Source organism: Apium graveolens, chromosome 2 (genome assembly GCF_009905375.1).
Source record: "Apium graveolens cultivar Ventura chromosome 2, ASM990537v1, whole genome shotgun sequence".
NCBI classification, from domain to species: Eukaryota; Viridiplantae; Streptophyta; class Magnoliopsida; order Apiales; family Apiaceae; genus Apium; species Apium graveolens.
The window spans coordinates 320,979,049-320,996,045 of record NC_133648.1 but is presented as its reverse complement, the minus strand read 5'-3'; the positions used below and the strand labels follow the sequence as shown (position 1 = coordinate 320,996,045).

The window sequence follows — 16,997 nt, the reverse complement described above, 5'->3', positions numbered from 1 at the left end:
TAATGCCTCCAAGAGTTTTCATGGTAAACACACAGGAGAAGAGAAATTTATTAAATATATTTTGTGTATTTTTTAGTTTTCTAAATAGTTTTTTTTTTGAAAAAGAACATGATGGAAATTATTTGAAAATTTGTACTATAAATCTTATATCTTAATCATCTCAATTTATGAAAAATTAATTTTTAAAAGAAAATTGTTAGAATTTAAATTTCTTTTTTCATGGATGTCACTAATAAGACAATAACCAATAATACTTGCAACTAAGCATTTTATAATGGTTTTTTGACGTGTTTTTTAAATCCTATAATTTCATATTTTCATTTTCCGAATAAATAATACCTAAATTGAAATTATATTCACATTTGGAATACGCTACACGGCCCAAACAAAAAGGCCCATAACCCGGGGGTAATAAAGACAATTCACAGCCTAGGGTAGCGAAATCCCCGGCTCTCCGTCTATAAATAAAGGCCTCACCCCCCATCTCCCCTCTTTTCATTCATTCTTCATCGACTCTCTCGAGAGTGCGAAGAGAGACGATTTCTAATACTCTCTTTCTTCTTTCATAACAAACTTCTTATATACATACAAACTTTTATATCTATATATATATATTTCATTTAAATATTGTAACAGTAACAGTACTCTATCTTAATCAATTTCAAAACCCTAGAATTTCAAAATATTCAATTCCAAACCCTAATTAATTCAATTAATTTTATACGATCGGAACGCAATCATGGATATGCGATTTCCATTTTCTCCGGCTGAGGTTGCCAAAGTTCGTATGGTCCAGTTCGGCATACTCAGTCCCGATGAGATTGTAATTTTCGAAACTTTTGAGCTCTCTATTGTTAATAATTGTTCACTGTTTATGTAATTGAGCTGTATTTTAAGTTTGTGATGTGGAATTGTTGTTTGTTGTTGCAGAGACAAATGTCAGTTGTGCATATCGAGCACGGTGAGACGACAGAGAGAGGGAAGCCGAAACCGAGTGGATTAAGTGACCCGAGGCTTGGAACTATTGATCGAAAAATGAAGTGTGAGACTTGTATGGCTAATATGGCCGAGTGTCCTGGGCATTTCGGTCACTTGGAGCTTGCCAAACCGATGTTTCACATTGGTTTTCTTAAGACTGTGCTCAGTATTATGCGTTGCGTTTGCTTTAATTGCTCCAAAATCCTCGCGGATGAGGTAATTTCTTTATTCAAATGTTTATAATGTACTGAATTGCTTTACTTTGAATTTGGAATGATTAAATTGTTTACATGGTGGTATTGATAATAAATGCCCTGTTGTTATTTGTATTATAAAGGAAAGATTAGGATAACTGAAGTCACTTTGATAAGGTTATGAATGTTATTGGACACTGTTGAGAAAAAATGTACCCACTGGATATATTCATGCTGGGTTCTTGTTATATGTGACACTTTACTTGCTTTAATACTATTTCGCGCTGGAGTTCTTAGAAAGCTGACACTTTACTTGCTTCTAGTTCTGTTTCCCGCAAAATATATTTATGAGTTGTTTCTTTAATATGCGTGACAAATTGCTTTAGTTGTATTTCCCTTAAATAGAATATATGTATGCGAACCTTTTGCTGTCTTAAATACGCTACCCGCAATTTTTTTATGAGAAGCTCATATATATACATATATCTGACAGTTTATCTGATTAGAAGTTGTAGTTGTTTTTTAGTATTGTAGAATATTATACCTGGAAGCTAAATGACGTGTTGTGACTGTTATGAGACACTTCACGTCAGGGATCGTGCATATATTGATATATAGAAGTTACATATCACAAATGTGTTGACTGAATATTCTTTTTTAACCCGTCGTCATAAGCCCAGGTTCTATATACAATAGAACTGCCAAAGATTATAAACAATATGCATTTTAATTCATGAAAGAAAAGCAATAGTTGGTTTCAAATATATATATGTTCATAAATGCTAGTGCAAAGGTGGAAACTGAACTACGGTTTTTAGATTTAAATTCTGTCAGCATCTGTGTAGATTATTAGTGAATCTCTGTTTGAGTTCATGTGTTCTCTCTGTGCTACATCTTTGATCAATTTTACTCTCTAACTTGCAAATTTTTCAAGCTAATACTCTTCTTGAATGTGATAGGGGTGGAAACATTCTTTCATGTTTTAACTTTGTCAAGATATTTTTGGTTATTCCTTGTATATTATTCCTTGATTATTTTAGTCATACTGTTTTTAAGGTCTTTCTCAATTTTTTTTGTTTCTTCTAGGAGGATTATAAATTTAAACAAGCTCAGAAAATCAGGAATCCAAAAAATAGGCTTAAAAAGATTTTAGATTCCTGCAAGAGCAAAACTAAATGTGAGGGTGGTGACGAGATAGAGTCCCAAAGCCAGGATACTGATGAACCAGTTAAGAAGAGTAGGGGAGGTTGTGGTGCTCAACAGCCAAAGATTACTATTGAAGGTATGAAAATGATTGCCGAATACAAGATTCAGAAAAAGAGAAATGACGATCCAGAACAGCTTCCTGAGCCTGTTGAAAGGAAACAACAGCTTTCAGCTGAGAGGGTAAGTTCATTTAATACACTTTTGATAATACTTGCATCTTTGTTTTCCAAACATGTGGTTTTGATAATCTAATCTTAGAACATCATTATTTAACAATTCCCATAGGTGCTAAATGTGCTCAAGCGGATAAGTGATGAAGATTGCATGTTACTGGGCTTAAATCCGAAGTACGCACGTCCGGACTGGATGATCCTGCAAGTTCTTCCAATTCCTCCTCCTCCTGTTAGACCTTCTGTAATGATGGATACTTCTGCTCGGAGTGAGGCAAGTCTTTTCTTGAACACTTTCGTGATTTAATACTTGTAGTAACTTGTCTTTTTCTTTTTCCCACATAATTTACTTGTTAAAGTAAAAATTGGAAAACCTTATTGTGCCTTTGTGTTTGTTAACAAAATCTGAGTTAAATTACAAGTCGGTAAGAGCTGGGATGAGATGCTTTACTGTATTTAAGTGGCCCAAGTGGAGAGGTTTTACATTCATTAAACCAAGTTCAATACTGAAGTCTCTCTATCTCTCTCGCTTCTCTTGTTACAGGATGATCTGACTCATCAGCTGGCTATGATTATCAGACACAATGAGAATCTAAGAAAGCAGGAGAGGAATGGAGCTCCAGCTCACATAATTTCTGAATTTGCTCAACTGTTGCAGTTCCATGTTGCTACATATTTTGACAATGAGCTTCCTGGACAGCCCAGGGTATGTTCAAAATGCATACCTCTAAAGTGATTAACTGTTACTGTATTGCAAAATTTACTCAATAGTTGCCCATGTTATTTACTGTTCAGGCTACACAGAGGTCAGGGCGGCCAATCAAATCCATTTGCAGTAGGCTCAAAGCTAAGGAGGGTCGTATCAGAGGAAATTTGATGGGGAAGCGTGTGGATTTCTCTGCACGAACAGTTATCACTCCAGATCCAACTATCAATATCGATCAACTTGGAGTTCCATGGAGTATAGCTCTGAATTTAACTTATCCGGAGACTGTAACCCCTTACAACATTGAAAGGTATTGTATTGTTAATAATATTTGGTCTAGTGCAATCCTAATAAGTCTGTGTAAGTTTTGAATGTTATATTCATTCTCCTCTAGGCTGAAGGAACTCGTTGAGTATGGTCCTCATCCTCCTCCTGGCAAAACTGGTGCCAAATACATTATTAGGGAAGATGGTCAGAGGCTCGATCTCCGCTATTTGAAGAAAAGCAGTGATCATCATTTAGAACTTGGATACAAGGTATTGATATTTTAGCTGTTTCTTTTATGTTGTTTAAATTTGATTGGCCATGTCAGGAACACCAGTGATTTCCTTACAATTTCAATTTGCAGATCCTTAATTACTTGTTCCTTGTTACAGGTTGAGCGACACTTGAATGATGGAGACTTCGTTTTGTTTAATCGGCAACCAAGTCTTCACAAAATGTCTATCATGGGGCATCGTATCAAAATCATGCCGTATTCAACCTTCCGGTTGAATCTGTCGGTCACTTCGCCGTACAATGCTGATTTTGATGGAGATGAAATGAACATGCATGTTCCCCAGTCATTTGAAACCAGGGCAGAAGTTCTAGAGTTGATGATGGTACCCAAATGCATTGTGTCTCCACAAGCAAATCGACCAGTTATGGGTATAGTGCAGGATACACTCTTAGGGTGTCGAAAGATAACTAAGAGAGATACCTTTATTGAGAAGGTGCTTTGCTGCTTTGGTTTATATCTCTTGAATGTACTCTGTGCAAATAAATATTGTTTCCATCTGATCCTTTGTATTTTAATACGGGTCCTGTTTTCTGCAGGACGTCTTTATGAACATCCTCATGTGGTGGGAGGATTTTGATGGAAAAGTACCTGCACCTGCCATACTGAAGCCTAGACCGCTTTGGACGGGAAAGCAAGTGTTTAATCTTATCATCCCCAAGCAGATAAATCTTATGAGGCAATCAGCTTGGCATGCTGATGGTGAAACTGGACATATAACACCAGGAGATACTCAGGTTCGAATAGAAAAGGGGGAAGTCATTACTGGCACGCTTTGCAAGAAGACCCTAGGAGCTTCTACCGGAAGTCTTATCCATGTCATTTGGTAATATTCGTCAGTAAAGGAGGAAGCTTTTTATTGTGTACTTAATTTTTATTTAATTTATTTAGTGGTGTTATACATTTAATGTACACAGGGAGGAAGTTGGCCCAGATGCTGCTCGTAAATTCCTGGGACACACCCAGTGGCTTGTCAACTACTGGCTTCTGCAGCAGGGTTTCAGCATTGGTATAGGAGATACTATAGCGGATGCTGCGACTATGGAAAAAATTAATGAAACTATCTCTACTGCTAAGAATGCAGTGAAAGAATTGATTAGATCAGCACAAGATAAGGATTTAGAACCAGAGCCTGGTCGTACTATGATGGAATCATTTGAGAACAAAGTTAATCAGGTACAAAAATAATAATATGTATAGCAAGGTCAGTGTTACATAATGTTGAATTTTCTAATAATTCTCCTTTTAGGTCTTGAACAAAGCTCGAGATGATGCTGGGAGCAGTGCTGAGAAGAGTTTGTCGGAGAGTAACAATCTGAAGGCAATGGTTACAGCTGGGTCTAAAGGAAGTTTTATTAATATATCACAAATGACTGCTTGTGTGGGACAGCAGAATGTTGAGGGGAAGCGAATTCCATATGGATTCATTGATCGAACTCTTCCTCATTTCACCAAGGATGATTATGGACCTGAAAGTCGTGGTTTCGTGGAGAATTCTTATCTACGAGGGTTAACCCCACAAGAGTTCTTTTTCCATGCTATGGGAGGTCGAGAAGGGTTGATAGATACTGCAGTCAAGACATCTGAGACGGGTTATATCCAAAGGCGGCTAGTAAAGGCTATGGAAGATATTATGGTCAAGTATGATGGTACTGTCAGGAATTCACTAGGGGATGTGATCCAGTTTCTCTATGGGGAGGATGGCATGGACGCTGTTTGGATTGAGTCTCAGAAACTGGACTCCCTTAAAATGAAGAAAAATGAATTTGACAAGGTTTTCAGGTATGAGATTGATGATGGAAATTGGAATCCAAGTTATATGCTTCCAGAACACGTAGAGGATTTAAAAACAATTCGAGAGTTCCGTAATGTGTTTGATGCTGAAGTCCAGAAGCTTGAAGCAGACAGATTCCAGCTTGGAACAGAGATCACAACAACTGGTGATAACACCTGGCCTATGCCCGTGAATCTTAAGAGGCTTATTTGGAATGCGCAGAAGACTTTTAAGGTTGATTTGAGAAGACCTTCTGATATGCATCCAATGGAGATTGTCGAATCTGTTGATAAGCTTCAGGAAAGATTAAAGGTTGTTCCTGGTGAAGATTTGATGAGCATGGAAGCTCAGAAAAACGCAACCCTCTTTTTTAATATTCTTCTTCGCAGTACATTCGCAAGCAAGAGAGTTTTGAAAGAGTATAGACTTACTCGGGAGGCGTTTGAATGGGTCATTGGGGAGATAGAATCACGTTTTTTGCAGTCCCTCGTAGCCCCAGGAGAAATGATTGGCTGTGTTGCTGCCCAGTCTATTGGTGAGCCTGCTACTCAAATGACTCTCAACACTTTTCACTATGCTGGTGTGAGTGCCAAGAATGTGACTCTTGGTGTTCCAAGGTTGCGGGAAATTATTAATGTTGCGAAAAAGATTAAAACTCCATCACTATCTGTTTACTTGAAGCCAAACGTTAGCTCTTCAAAAGAGAAGGCCAAGAATGTACAATGTGCTTTGGAGTATACCACTTTGCGAAGTGTGACACAAGCTACTGAAGTATGGTATGATCCAGATCCCATGAGTACCATCATAGAGGAGGATGTTGATTTTGTCAAATCGTATTATGAAATGCCTGATGAAGAAATTGATCCAGATAAAATTTCTCCTTGGCTACTCCGGGTGCAGTTGAACCGGGAAATGATGATTGACAAGAAGTTAAGCATGGCTGATATTGCCGAGAAGATCAATCTTGAATTTGATGATGATCTAACCTGCATATTCAATGATGATAACGCTGATAAGCTGATTCTTCGAATACGCATAATGAATGATGAGGCTCCTAAAGGCGAGTTGCAAGACGAATCCGCAGAAGATGATGTTTTTCTCAAGAAAATCGAGAGCAATATGCTGACAGAAATGGCCCTACGTGGCATACCTGACATTAACAAGGTTTTCATTAAACAGCAGAAAACAAACAGATTTGATGAAAATAATGGATTCGTGACTGAGCCCGAGTGGATGCTAGACACTGAAGGGGTTAATCTCTTGGCTGTAATTTGTCATGAAGAAGTTGACGCGCGTAGGACGACTAGCAATCACTTAATTGAAGTGATTGAAGTTCTTGGAATTGAAGCAGTTCGCCGATCCTTACTGGATGAGCTGCGAGTGGTTATATCTTTTGATGGATCTTATGTGAACTACAGGCACTTGGCTATCCTCTGCGATACCATGACATACCGTGGTCACCTGATGGCCATCACTCGTCATGGCATTAACCGGAATGACACAGGTCCTATGATGAGATGCTCATTTGAGGAAACAGTTGACATTCTCCTTGATGCTGCTGTTTATGCAGAAACTGATTACCTGCGAGGTGTTACTGAAAATATTATGTTGGGTCAACTGGCGCCAATTGGTACTGGAGACTGTTCTTTGTATTTGAACGAAAAAATGTTGCAACAAGCCATTGACATTCAGCTTCCTAGCTACATGGATGGTCTGGACTTCGGCATGACCCCAGCCCGATCGCCAATCTCGGGGACCCCATATCATGATGGGATGATGTCACCAAATTATATGCTAAGCCCAAACCTCCGGTTGTCGCCCATTACCGATGCTCAGTTTTCTCCTTACGTTGGTGGCATGGGATTCTCTCCAACATCTTCTCCAAGTTATAGCCCACTTTCTCCAGGTTATAGCCCTGCCTCTCCTGGGTATAGCCCTGCCTCTCCTGGCTATAGCCCTGCTTCTCCTGGCTATAGCCCATCGTCACCTGGTTATAGCCCCAGCTCGCCTACATATAGCCCAAGCTCGCCAGGATATAGTCCTAGTAGCCCTACATATTCTCCAACAAGTCCATCCTACAGCCCCACCTCCCCCAGCTACAGCCCCACATCCCCCAGCTACAGCCCCACCTCTCCCAGCTACAGCCCGACCTCACCTGCCTACAGCCCGACCTCACCTGCCTACAGCCCCACCTCTCCGTCCTACAGCCCCACCTCTCCGTCCTACAGCCCCACCTCACCCTCGTACAGCCCCACCTCTCCATCCTACAGCCCCACCTCTCCGTCCTACAGCCCCAGCTCCCCCTCCTACAGCCCAACGTCACCTTCATACAGCCCAACCTCACCTTCATACAGCCCAACTTCCCCATCATACAGTCCCACATCTCCTGCCTACAGTCCCACATCACCAAGCTACAGTCCCACATCTCCTAGCTACAGTCCGACATCTCCAAGCTACAACCCTTCATCTGCAAAGTACAGCCCTTCCCTGGCTTATTCGCCAAGCAGTCCAAGATTATCACCATCCAGCCCATACAGTCCGACATCCCCCAGTTACAGGTGAGTGTTAGACACTTTTGGTTCTTGAAGTAAAATTTTCCCATTTGCAAGTGCTTTAGGCACCGAATTACACTTATTCAGTGTATGCCGCTAAAGTTAACTTTATTACTACTACTAATACCACCACTACCACTGGCACCTCAACTTACCTTCAATATATTTGATCATTATGGATGTTATATGTAATTAATAGTTTTTTAATGCACTGTTCTCATGTCTTCATTTTGCAGCCCAACGTCACCTTCATATTCTCCTACATCTCCATCTTATTCCCCTTCAAGTCCAACATACAGCCCTAGCAGGTATACATATGTTTCTTATAGATTTTGTCGCAAATGAAACTCCGTCCCACTGGATTCATTACATATTTTTTCATCATGCTTGGCACGCATTTTAAGGCTACTATAAAATATAGTTCTATAATTTATTTTTAGAATTTTATTTTTCTGTATAAAAGTTTAAACATTATATTTTTATTCAAAAGAAAAAATATTTAAAATTATTTAGGGAACCATGATTTACGGGAGCCTTAAAATGCTTGGCGATCCCTCGTGCCCCAATGTAAAGAATCCAGTGGGACGGAGGGAGTATTATTTTTTATTATCTTTGTTTCTTTTCCTCTTTTTCATTGACTGTTTCTTTTTATTCGAAATGTGAAATGTTTAGTCTTTGAATGTACTTTATGCATTTGAGTTGGTCTTGCTGACTGAATTGTAGGCAATGATGGTGACAATGAACGACATTTTTTTTTTAACATAAGATTTTCTGTTCTCTGTGTTGTAAAGTTGTTTGTCTCGTTTTTTCTTGAAGATGCTGCTCTTATTACCTCAGTTGAATCAATGATTAACTTTTTATGTATTGCAGTCCTTACAATAATTCTGGTGCTAGCCCAGACTATAGTCCAAGTTCACCACAGTACAGGTGAGTTGCAGTTTTTTTCATTATGTTGGGCCGTCTTTTTTCAATTCCTCCCAATTTTAGTAATGTAACCTGGCAAAATTTGATTGCTTTAGATCAGACTTTACTTATCCTCATTTCTTTGTCCTGACAGTCCAAGTGCTGGATACTCTCCGAGCGCACCTGGATATTCACCATCTTCAACCAGCCAGTATACTCAGGGGAGCAACAAAAAGAGCAACAAGGAAAATGGGAAGTGAAAATATTCCCGTCGGCTGTAGTATCTTTTACTAGACTGGTTGGATCATAAATCTGTTAAAGAACAGAGTGTATTTATTTGAATTTTGTTATGAACATGTTTCTTCATGTTTCTTTAATAGTAACGTTTGTTCAAGTCACAATTTTTGTATATGTGTTGACAATTATCAGTTTTTAGTTTCACGAAGGGTTGCTAAATTTAGTTTATTAGAACAAGTCCAATCATAAATACAAAATATGTATAGCTACAGTTATTGTTATTATAATATAGCATCAAAAAGTGATTTTTGGTACTAAAATAAAAGTTGTACCATAATATATAACATAATATTTGTTTACTCTTCCCTCCATTTGCAGGAATTAATGATATGGCAATGATTTATATACATCTTTGATTTCAAAAATAGAATCAAGGATGAATATTTACGTTTAAATATGACATAGTTAAATATGACAGAATTAAGAGTTCAAATATTGACATAGAATTAAGAATACATATATGAATATTTGCGTATAAATATGACGTTTTTTTGAAGTCTCAAGTAGAAGAAACCAAAATGAAGTCATATTATCAACACATCTCTGTTGAGCACCACGTTTGTCAAGTAAAACTCGATAGAGAGTCAATAAAACCGGGAGGAAATTAATCATATTTAAAGACGCCAACCATTTCTCAAGTTGAAGGTTCAAGTAATCTATATCTATACTTCTATACTATATTATAATAGTTGGAATACGGATAATTTGGTTCAACGGTTTGATTCAACGATAATTTCCTAATTTTGATTATTACAAAAATAGAAAAATAGTGTTATATATCTAATAAACTACTAAATTATTAAACTACTACTAAATATAGTATACTTATCCTACTAAATTACGAATACAACTTATCCTATTATTAAAATATTGTTACATATCTCTTAAACTACTAAATTGTTAAAATACTAAATATAGTTTATTTATTATACTAAATTACGACCACATGTTATTCTATTATTTTTATTATAAATTTATAATCATTATATATTTATATAAATATTTTAAAAATATAATATAACTTAATAAATAAAAATTTAAAATAGATTTTTTTTTCAAAATTTTTATTTATTAATGAAAACCCGTGCATATTTATGCTAGTAATTTTTTAAAACAAAAAATTAAAAAAAAAAACAAAATTTCCAACGTCAGTAACCCAACGCAACCTAGTAGGTAGAACCACGTACACTGTTTCTACACGTTAGATTAAGGCCATAAACATCACGGATTAAATGATAAAATAATAATCTAATTATGCAAATACATACGATGAGACATGAATTATTCAACACAAATCACTCGTCTAATCTGTATTGTATTATTATATTCTAATGAGCAAGTAAACATGCAAAACCAAAATAGAATACAATTTACGACCGGCTGATTTACCATGTAATACAATACACCAAGTGTGTATTAGTATTTATCTATGTACTTTTTTTGACTTGAAACAAATCAACCTCTCTCTCTCTCTCTCTCGTTATTTACACAGTCAACAAAACGTATCATTCTTTAGATCTTATCTCATAACTTCCCAAAGTTATATACAGTCAACAACACAAATCATTCATTAGATCCTATTCAACTTTTTTCATCTCTCTCTCTCTCAAATCCGGTTATATATATAGTAAAACTGTTCTGGTCTTCCGGACAATAGTACAGATATATAGTTAAGGCTGTTTTTAGTTTCGGCGATGGAAAAATCAGGAATTAAATCGAAGAACAGATTGTTAAAGCTAGCATCATCAGCAGTTTCGTTCCAAAATCCGCCGTTCAGTCCGAACAGAGAAAAAGCTCATGCGAGAAAAGGATTTTCAGGTCCGATGATTCCAGCAGAGGCTCGATACAAGTCGAAAAATTCAAGTTATATATCGCATGAGCCGACCTCACCGAAAGTCTCATGCATGGGCCAAATCAAACACAAGAAAAAGTTACGTGACTTGAATAAAAACAAGGCTAATGTTCATAATTCTCTGCCCCCGCGTGACGATCATGGTTTCGTATCATACTCAACTCCGCTCCAACATGTTAACCCTAGTAAAAACCAGAAGCCGAAATTATTCAGGTCTTTTCATTCTTTTACAGAGGTAAAAAACAAGAATCCAGCACCGGTGCAATCTTCTAGCCACCAGGATACGGACAAGAAGAAGAAGGGTATTCGGAATATATTTAGTAAGCCGAATAAAAGAAGTGATTACGAGGCGCCTTTGACTGCTCCTTCTGATAAAAAGGCACCGAGTTTAGGTCAACTGCAACGATTTTCGAGTGGTCGAAATTCGTTGTCGAATTTTGATTGGACGACTGCGCAGATATCTCCGGCAGAGGAGCATGATGATGATGATGAGAGCGACGGAGAGTGGGATGAAGAAGATGCGAAGATATCGTTTTCAGCACCGATAAGTTTGAGTAGCTGCAGTATTGTCGGTAATGTAGAGCCAAGAAAAGAGATTAATTTGTGGAAGAGAAGAACTATGCCTCAACCTAAGCCTCTTCAGCTTAATACTTGAGTTCTTGTAATTGATCATCATCCTCTTTTTTATTTTTTTGATTTGTTTATTCTTTAATACTATTGTTTTACAGATTCTATTTTTTTGTAATTAAGTTTTGTATGCTTGTACATAATTGCATACTTAAACGGATTATTATTATTTACTGAATGCACGTAGTGTGTTGAATAACATAAGATTCTGTTAGGGCCACGATGTTAAACTTAACGGAGAATTAGGAATGCTTTCATCTAGCAATTATGTATGATTCTGTGGCCTGCCATTTGTATATATATACTGAAAAACAGCTGGAATTGGTTATGGTTATGTTATCACACTAAATGCAACACGCATAGCTTTACCAAATGGCACTATCGCCTGCAAAATTAAACAATGGGCCTATTTGTCTACTAGTTTATAAGCTACTTATGGCTTATGACTTATAAGCTCGTGACAACTTATTGATGAGTGCCTAACTTATAAGTTGAATTCACAACTTATAAACTGATAAGTGGAAAGTTGGCGGTGACGTACTTTTTTCCAACTTATTTTCATTTTTTCACTTTTTCTAAAGTTTTGATTTTAAAATATAAATTTTTAAATATTTTCTAATTTAAGATTCATGAACTAAGATAATTGTATTTAATAATTATTTATTTTAATTCATTTAAGTAAAAAAACTTCTGATTTATAAGTAAATTTATCCAAACACTTAGAGAACTTATAAGTATTTATCAATTTATCACTTATTTCACACTTAATCATTTTAAGTTATAAGTTACTTATTTTAAGATTTTCCAAAACATGCACAATATGTTAAATTTGCTTTCAGAAATCTAGAATACTCTTATCATAATTAATTATCTATGGACAACTCTATTATTATTCTTAGGGGCTGTATTCATTTCATATTTTAAAAGATTGTTAATAATATATGGATTTTAAAAGATTTTCGTTGATTTTAATTATTCGTCGATTTTGATGAAGTTAATCCAAAATCTTGTAGAGTCTTGCACATTTTGTGGAGTTTTTGAGAAATCCATCAGAATCTCATGTATTTTGAAGAGATTTCAAGATATTAAAAATATACTAGCAAATCCATCAAAATCAACAACTTTTTTAAATAAAAGAAAATCCATGGACTTTTGAATACCATCAAATTTTGATGGATTTTTTAAAATCCAAATTGAATACCACCAAATTTTGATTGATATTTTTAAATCTAAATTGAATAAAAGACTTTTTTCAATCTTTGTTGAATACCTTCAAATTTTAAAGAATTATTTCAAATCCAAATTAAATACCGCATGATTTCTAAAATCGATAAAAATACTTCAGAATCCCAATTGAATACAACCCTAGTTTTAGTATAAGCATTTCTTAAAAGCGTTTGTTTCCTAGCAAGATTACATGAAACAAAAGTTCACTGGTTTCTAGGACTCATCTATTGGCCGAAAGCTGCTTTAATTGATTGATTAATATATATAATCTCTCGTGCTTAGTGATTAGTGATCGATCCTCCCTATTGACGCTACTAATATAGTAGAAATAAACATTCAAACTTGTTCAGTGTGATAACTTCACGATCTTATTCGGTTGATTACCTGTACTTGCCAAAAGGAGCAAGTTTGGGTGTTGCTGTGATTGCCACAGCTGCAAGTGCATTACTTGTCGCTAGCAGTGCAATGACAGTTGAAGTATTGCCTGGTAAAGATGGTGGTGCCTGGTAAAGATGGCGGTGCCTGCAGTGTGCCACTGCAGGATGCAGGTTGAGTGATTAAATTTGGCTCGTGTTTGTTTGCAATCACCGAGACAGTGGAAATCCATATAGGCATAGCCCTTCTGTTCTGGATGCAAGTTCTCACAAACTTCATACTGAAGCTTTTGAGCAACATTGATTGTGACAAGAGAAAGAATAATGTAAATTTTAACACAAATACTACATAATCTTGTTCTATGGGTAGATTCTCCTGCTGCTGATTAATCTTCTCACAATTATTTTCTTTTATTATGATTTTTTTTCTATTTTCTTCTTTACTATAAATATCGGGCTTATCCAGAAAGAGGAAGTCAACAACTTCAACTAACAAACTCAAATTATATGGCTCTACTAGAAAGCTCATTGCAGTCACATCTGATATATGTGGTAGCTATCTGATTAATATTTGTAGCTACAGAACAAAAATACAGCTAGACTATAATTTTAGCCCAACAAATTTGAAATAAGATAACTCTAAGTATGCAATATACATATTTGTGGTGCTTGACATTAATTAGTCAATATTTAGTACCTGAAATGGAAGTAATTCTCCTCCTCCTTACAATCTCCCTTCCTCTTCTTTTTCTTTTAAAATGTATAACTTACTATGGATCAAAGTTGAATCGACGTCCACCAGGTCCGTGTGGCCTTCCATTGATCGGAAACATGCACCAGTTTGACAGCTCAAACACTCACCTCTACTTATTCCAACTTTCACAGAAGTATGGACCTCTCGTTTACTTGCATCTCGGCTCAGTTCCAACTCTAGTTGTCTCCTCAGCAAGCGCGGCCAAAGAAGTTTTTAAGTACCATGACCGCTGTTTTTCAAGTAGGCCAGCTTTAGTTGGCATACAGAAGCTTTCTTACAATGGTCTGGACCTTGCCTTTTCACCCTATAACGACTACTGGAGAAACATGAGAAAAATATGTACTCTTCATCTCTATAGTTCTAAAAGGTCTCAATCTTTCCGTCCTCTTCGTGAAGAAGAAGTTACACGAATGGTCAAAACAATACGGGATAAGGCTGATACTTCTGCTCCCAGTATCGTAAATTTGAGCAAAACTGTTAAGGCTGCTGCAAGCTCAGTAATTTTTAGGATCGCTTTTGGTAAAAGATATAATGATGAAGAAGATGATACAGGGTATAATAATGAAATGAGTAGAAAAATTCACTGGGTACTTGCTGAAACTCAGGCCAATTTCGCAAGCCTCTTTCTTACCGATTATTTCCCTCTGTTGGGTTGTTTAATTGATAGACTCAGTGGGGCTCGGGCTCGGTTAGATAAGAATTTCAACAAGTTAGATGTGTTCTATCAACAACTCATTGATGAACATGATGTGCATGCACCCACTGTCTCTACCCAAGAGCGTAGCATCCTGGAGATCTTACTTCAGATGAAAATGGATTCATCAGAGTTCACATTTGATCACATTAAAGCGATATTAATGGTAATCAAAATTTCTAATTGATTTGAAAAAAGTGGAGATCAAGTACTTTTGTTTTTTAACTCAAAAATTCTAATCATCACCCCCTAAACTTGACTTTACAAATGAAAAAGACAACAATTTTGTACTAATGTATTGTTTTGCCAGAATGTTGTAGTTGCAGGGACAGGCACAAGTGCAGCAGCTGTGGTATGGGCCATGACTTTATTAATCAAGAACCCCACAAAAATGCAGAAGGCGCAACAAGAGATTAGAGAGAGAACCGGCAATAAGGGATTTATAGACGAAAACGACTTGCAAAAGCTTGTTTATCTTAAAGCGATAGTGAAGGAGGCAATGAGATTGCACCCACCTGCTCCACTTCTTGTGCCTCGAGAAACGATTGAAAAATGTGTGGTAAGTGGCTATGAAATTGAAGCTAAAACACGTGTATACATAAATGCATATGCCATAGGAAGGGATCCTGAATCTTGGGAAAGTCCAGACGAGTTTTTACCCGAAAGATTCACAGATAGTAGCATTGATTTCAGAGGACAGGATTTTGAGCTGATACCTTTCGGAGCAGGCAGGAGAATGTGTCCAGGAATTTCAATGGGACTGGCTACGACGGAGCTAGTGCTAGCTAATCTGCTCAACTCTTTTAATTGGGAATTGCCTCCCGGTAAGAAATTGGCAGAAATTGACATGGCAACCCTGCCTGGTCTAACAATGCACAAGAAGAATGATCTTTGTCTTGTACCAAACATGATTAATTAAGTCTCAAATGCATCATAAAGGGTCGGATCATACAATCAGTACCGGTGTTATATGTTTGAAATATTTTTTGCATAATTTGAGTTGGATGTTCTTCGTGTTGATATGTGTTGATGTCATTGGTTACAAGTAAGTTAATGTTCTTATAAGGTCCTGAAAAGTAGACTATAAGGCCATTGTCAACATCAAAAAGATACGATCTCAACTCACAAGTAATTGGACACAGCTGCATTCTAAACAGAATATCATGGAAAAAACAACAGCAGAGAACACATTCTGATATTAATTGATTGTCTAGTTTAATAGGGGTCTGGTTCTTTGGCAACATGGATCCCAAAATAGTGCATTCATTCTTATAGGTTCCACGGGATATGCATAGTTGACATGCACTTACAATCACCAATAATAAATCTAAAACCTTCTCTGATAAATATGACTGACTGCTAGCTTACTGAAACTAATATGTTTAGCTGCATTGGTTTTTGATCGCTTGAATAAAGTATGTCTTGATCGTGAGTTCATGGCCTAGGATTACAGGGGTTTAACAGAAAACAGTCTTGTATGATGGTGAAAACTACTCCTTAGAGCTCCTAATGCTCAATATTTTGTCTAAAAACACATAATGTGGATAATCTTCAATGTTAACCTGACCGGTTGTTCCTCCTTTTCCTGTTTAGTTTTATTCTTGTTTACAAACTGAAAAAGGACCATCCCTATGCTCTTCTGGTGTTTATTTAGTTTTAAACATGATACCAGGAAAGATCATGTAGCAAAAGATGACAGTGTAGTGAAAAAAAACTAGGTATTCGGAGTAGACATAATTTCCTGTAAGAATCTCGGGTTGTAGTCTGTTTCCCATCTTTTTAAAGTTCCTGGGAAGTGAAACTTTATGCAGGTATGGTAACTTCCTAGGTGATTCTAGTTCCTTTATTATCGACAATCTAACAAGTATATCACAAATAAATTCATGAGAAGTTCAGATTCCTGGATAAACGACTGCATATCAAACGACCTCTAACAAAATAGAGTAACAAATAGATAACAGATATGCAAAACAACTCAATGTTCAAAGCACAGAAGCTAAGGAGACATAAAGGCTAACATGTACAAGCTATCATGTTATCATATACATAATTCAGCAATATCATTATTGCACACAAAAGTTATCATTTACATATCTAATTTGCAATTGGATAATACTCAGTTTAAAAAAATTA

General features: G+C 36.5%; 3 protein-coding genes across 3 annotated transcripts; all 3 read left to right on the top strand.

Annotated features, from left to right (window-relative positions):
- Positions 1 to 503: 503 nt before the first annotated feature.
- Positions 504 to 9,480, top strand: LOC141709087 (DNA-directed RNA polymerase II subunit RPB1). The gene is made up of 14 exons (XM_074512987.1): positions 504 to 823; positions 931 to 1,194; positions 2,259 to 2,558; positions 2,664 to 2,822; positions 3,093 to 3,254; positions 3,344 to 3,564; positions 3,649 to 3,790; positions 3,911 to 4,246; positions 4,350 to 4,636; positions 4,728 to 4,986; positions 5,060 to 8,142; positions 8,373 to 8,444; positions 9,007 to 9,063; positions 9,194 to 9,480. The coding sequence occupies exons 1-14, from the start codon at positions 740 to 742 to the stop codon at positions 9,297 to 9,299; spliced, it is 5,532 nt and encodes a 1,843-aa protein (XP_074369088.1). The 5' UTR covers positions 504 to 739; the 3' UTR covers positions 9,300 to 9,480.
- Positions 9,481 to 10,634: 1,154 nt separating this feature from the next.
- On the top strand, positions 10,635 to 12,029 carry LOC141706464 (uncharacterized protein At1g76070-like). The gene has a single exon (XM_074509223.1). It carries the CDS (start codon positions 11,031 to 11,033, stop codon positions 11,841 to 11,843), a length of 813 nt encoding a protein of 270 aa, XP_074365324.1. The 5' UTR covers positions 10,635 to 11,030; the 3' UTR covers positions 11,844 to 12,029.
- A 2,027-nt stretch (positions 12,030 to 14,056) lies between these two features.
- On the top strand, positions 14,057 to 15,886 carry LOC141709088 (6,7,8-trihydroxycoumarin synthase-like). The gene is made up of 2 exons (XM_074512988.1): positions 14,057 to 15,030; positions 15,175 to 15,886. Exons 1-2 carry the CDS (start codon positions 14,062 to 14,064, stop codon positions 15,781 to 15,783), a joined length of 1,578 nt encoding a protein of 525 aa, XP_074369089.1. The 5' UTR covers positions 14,057 to 14,061; the 3' UTR covers positions 15,784 to 15,886.
- The last annotated feature ends 1,111 nt before the right edge of the window (positions 15,887 to 16,997 follow it).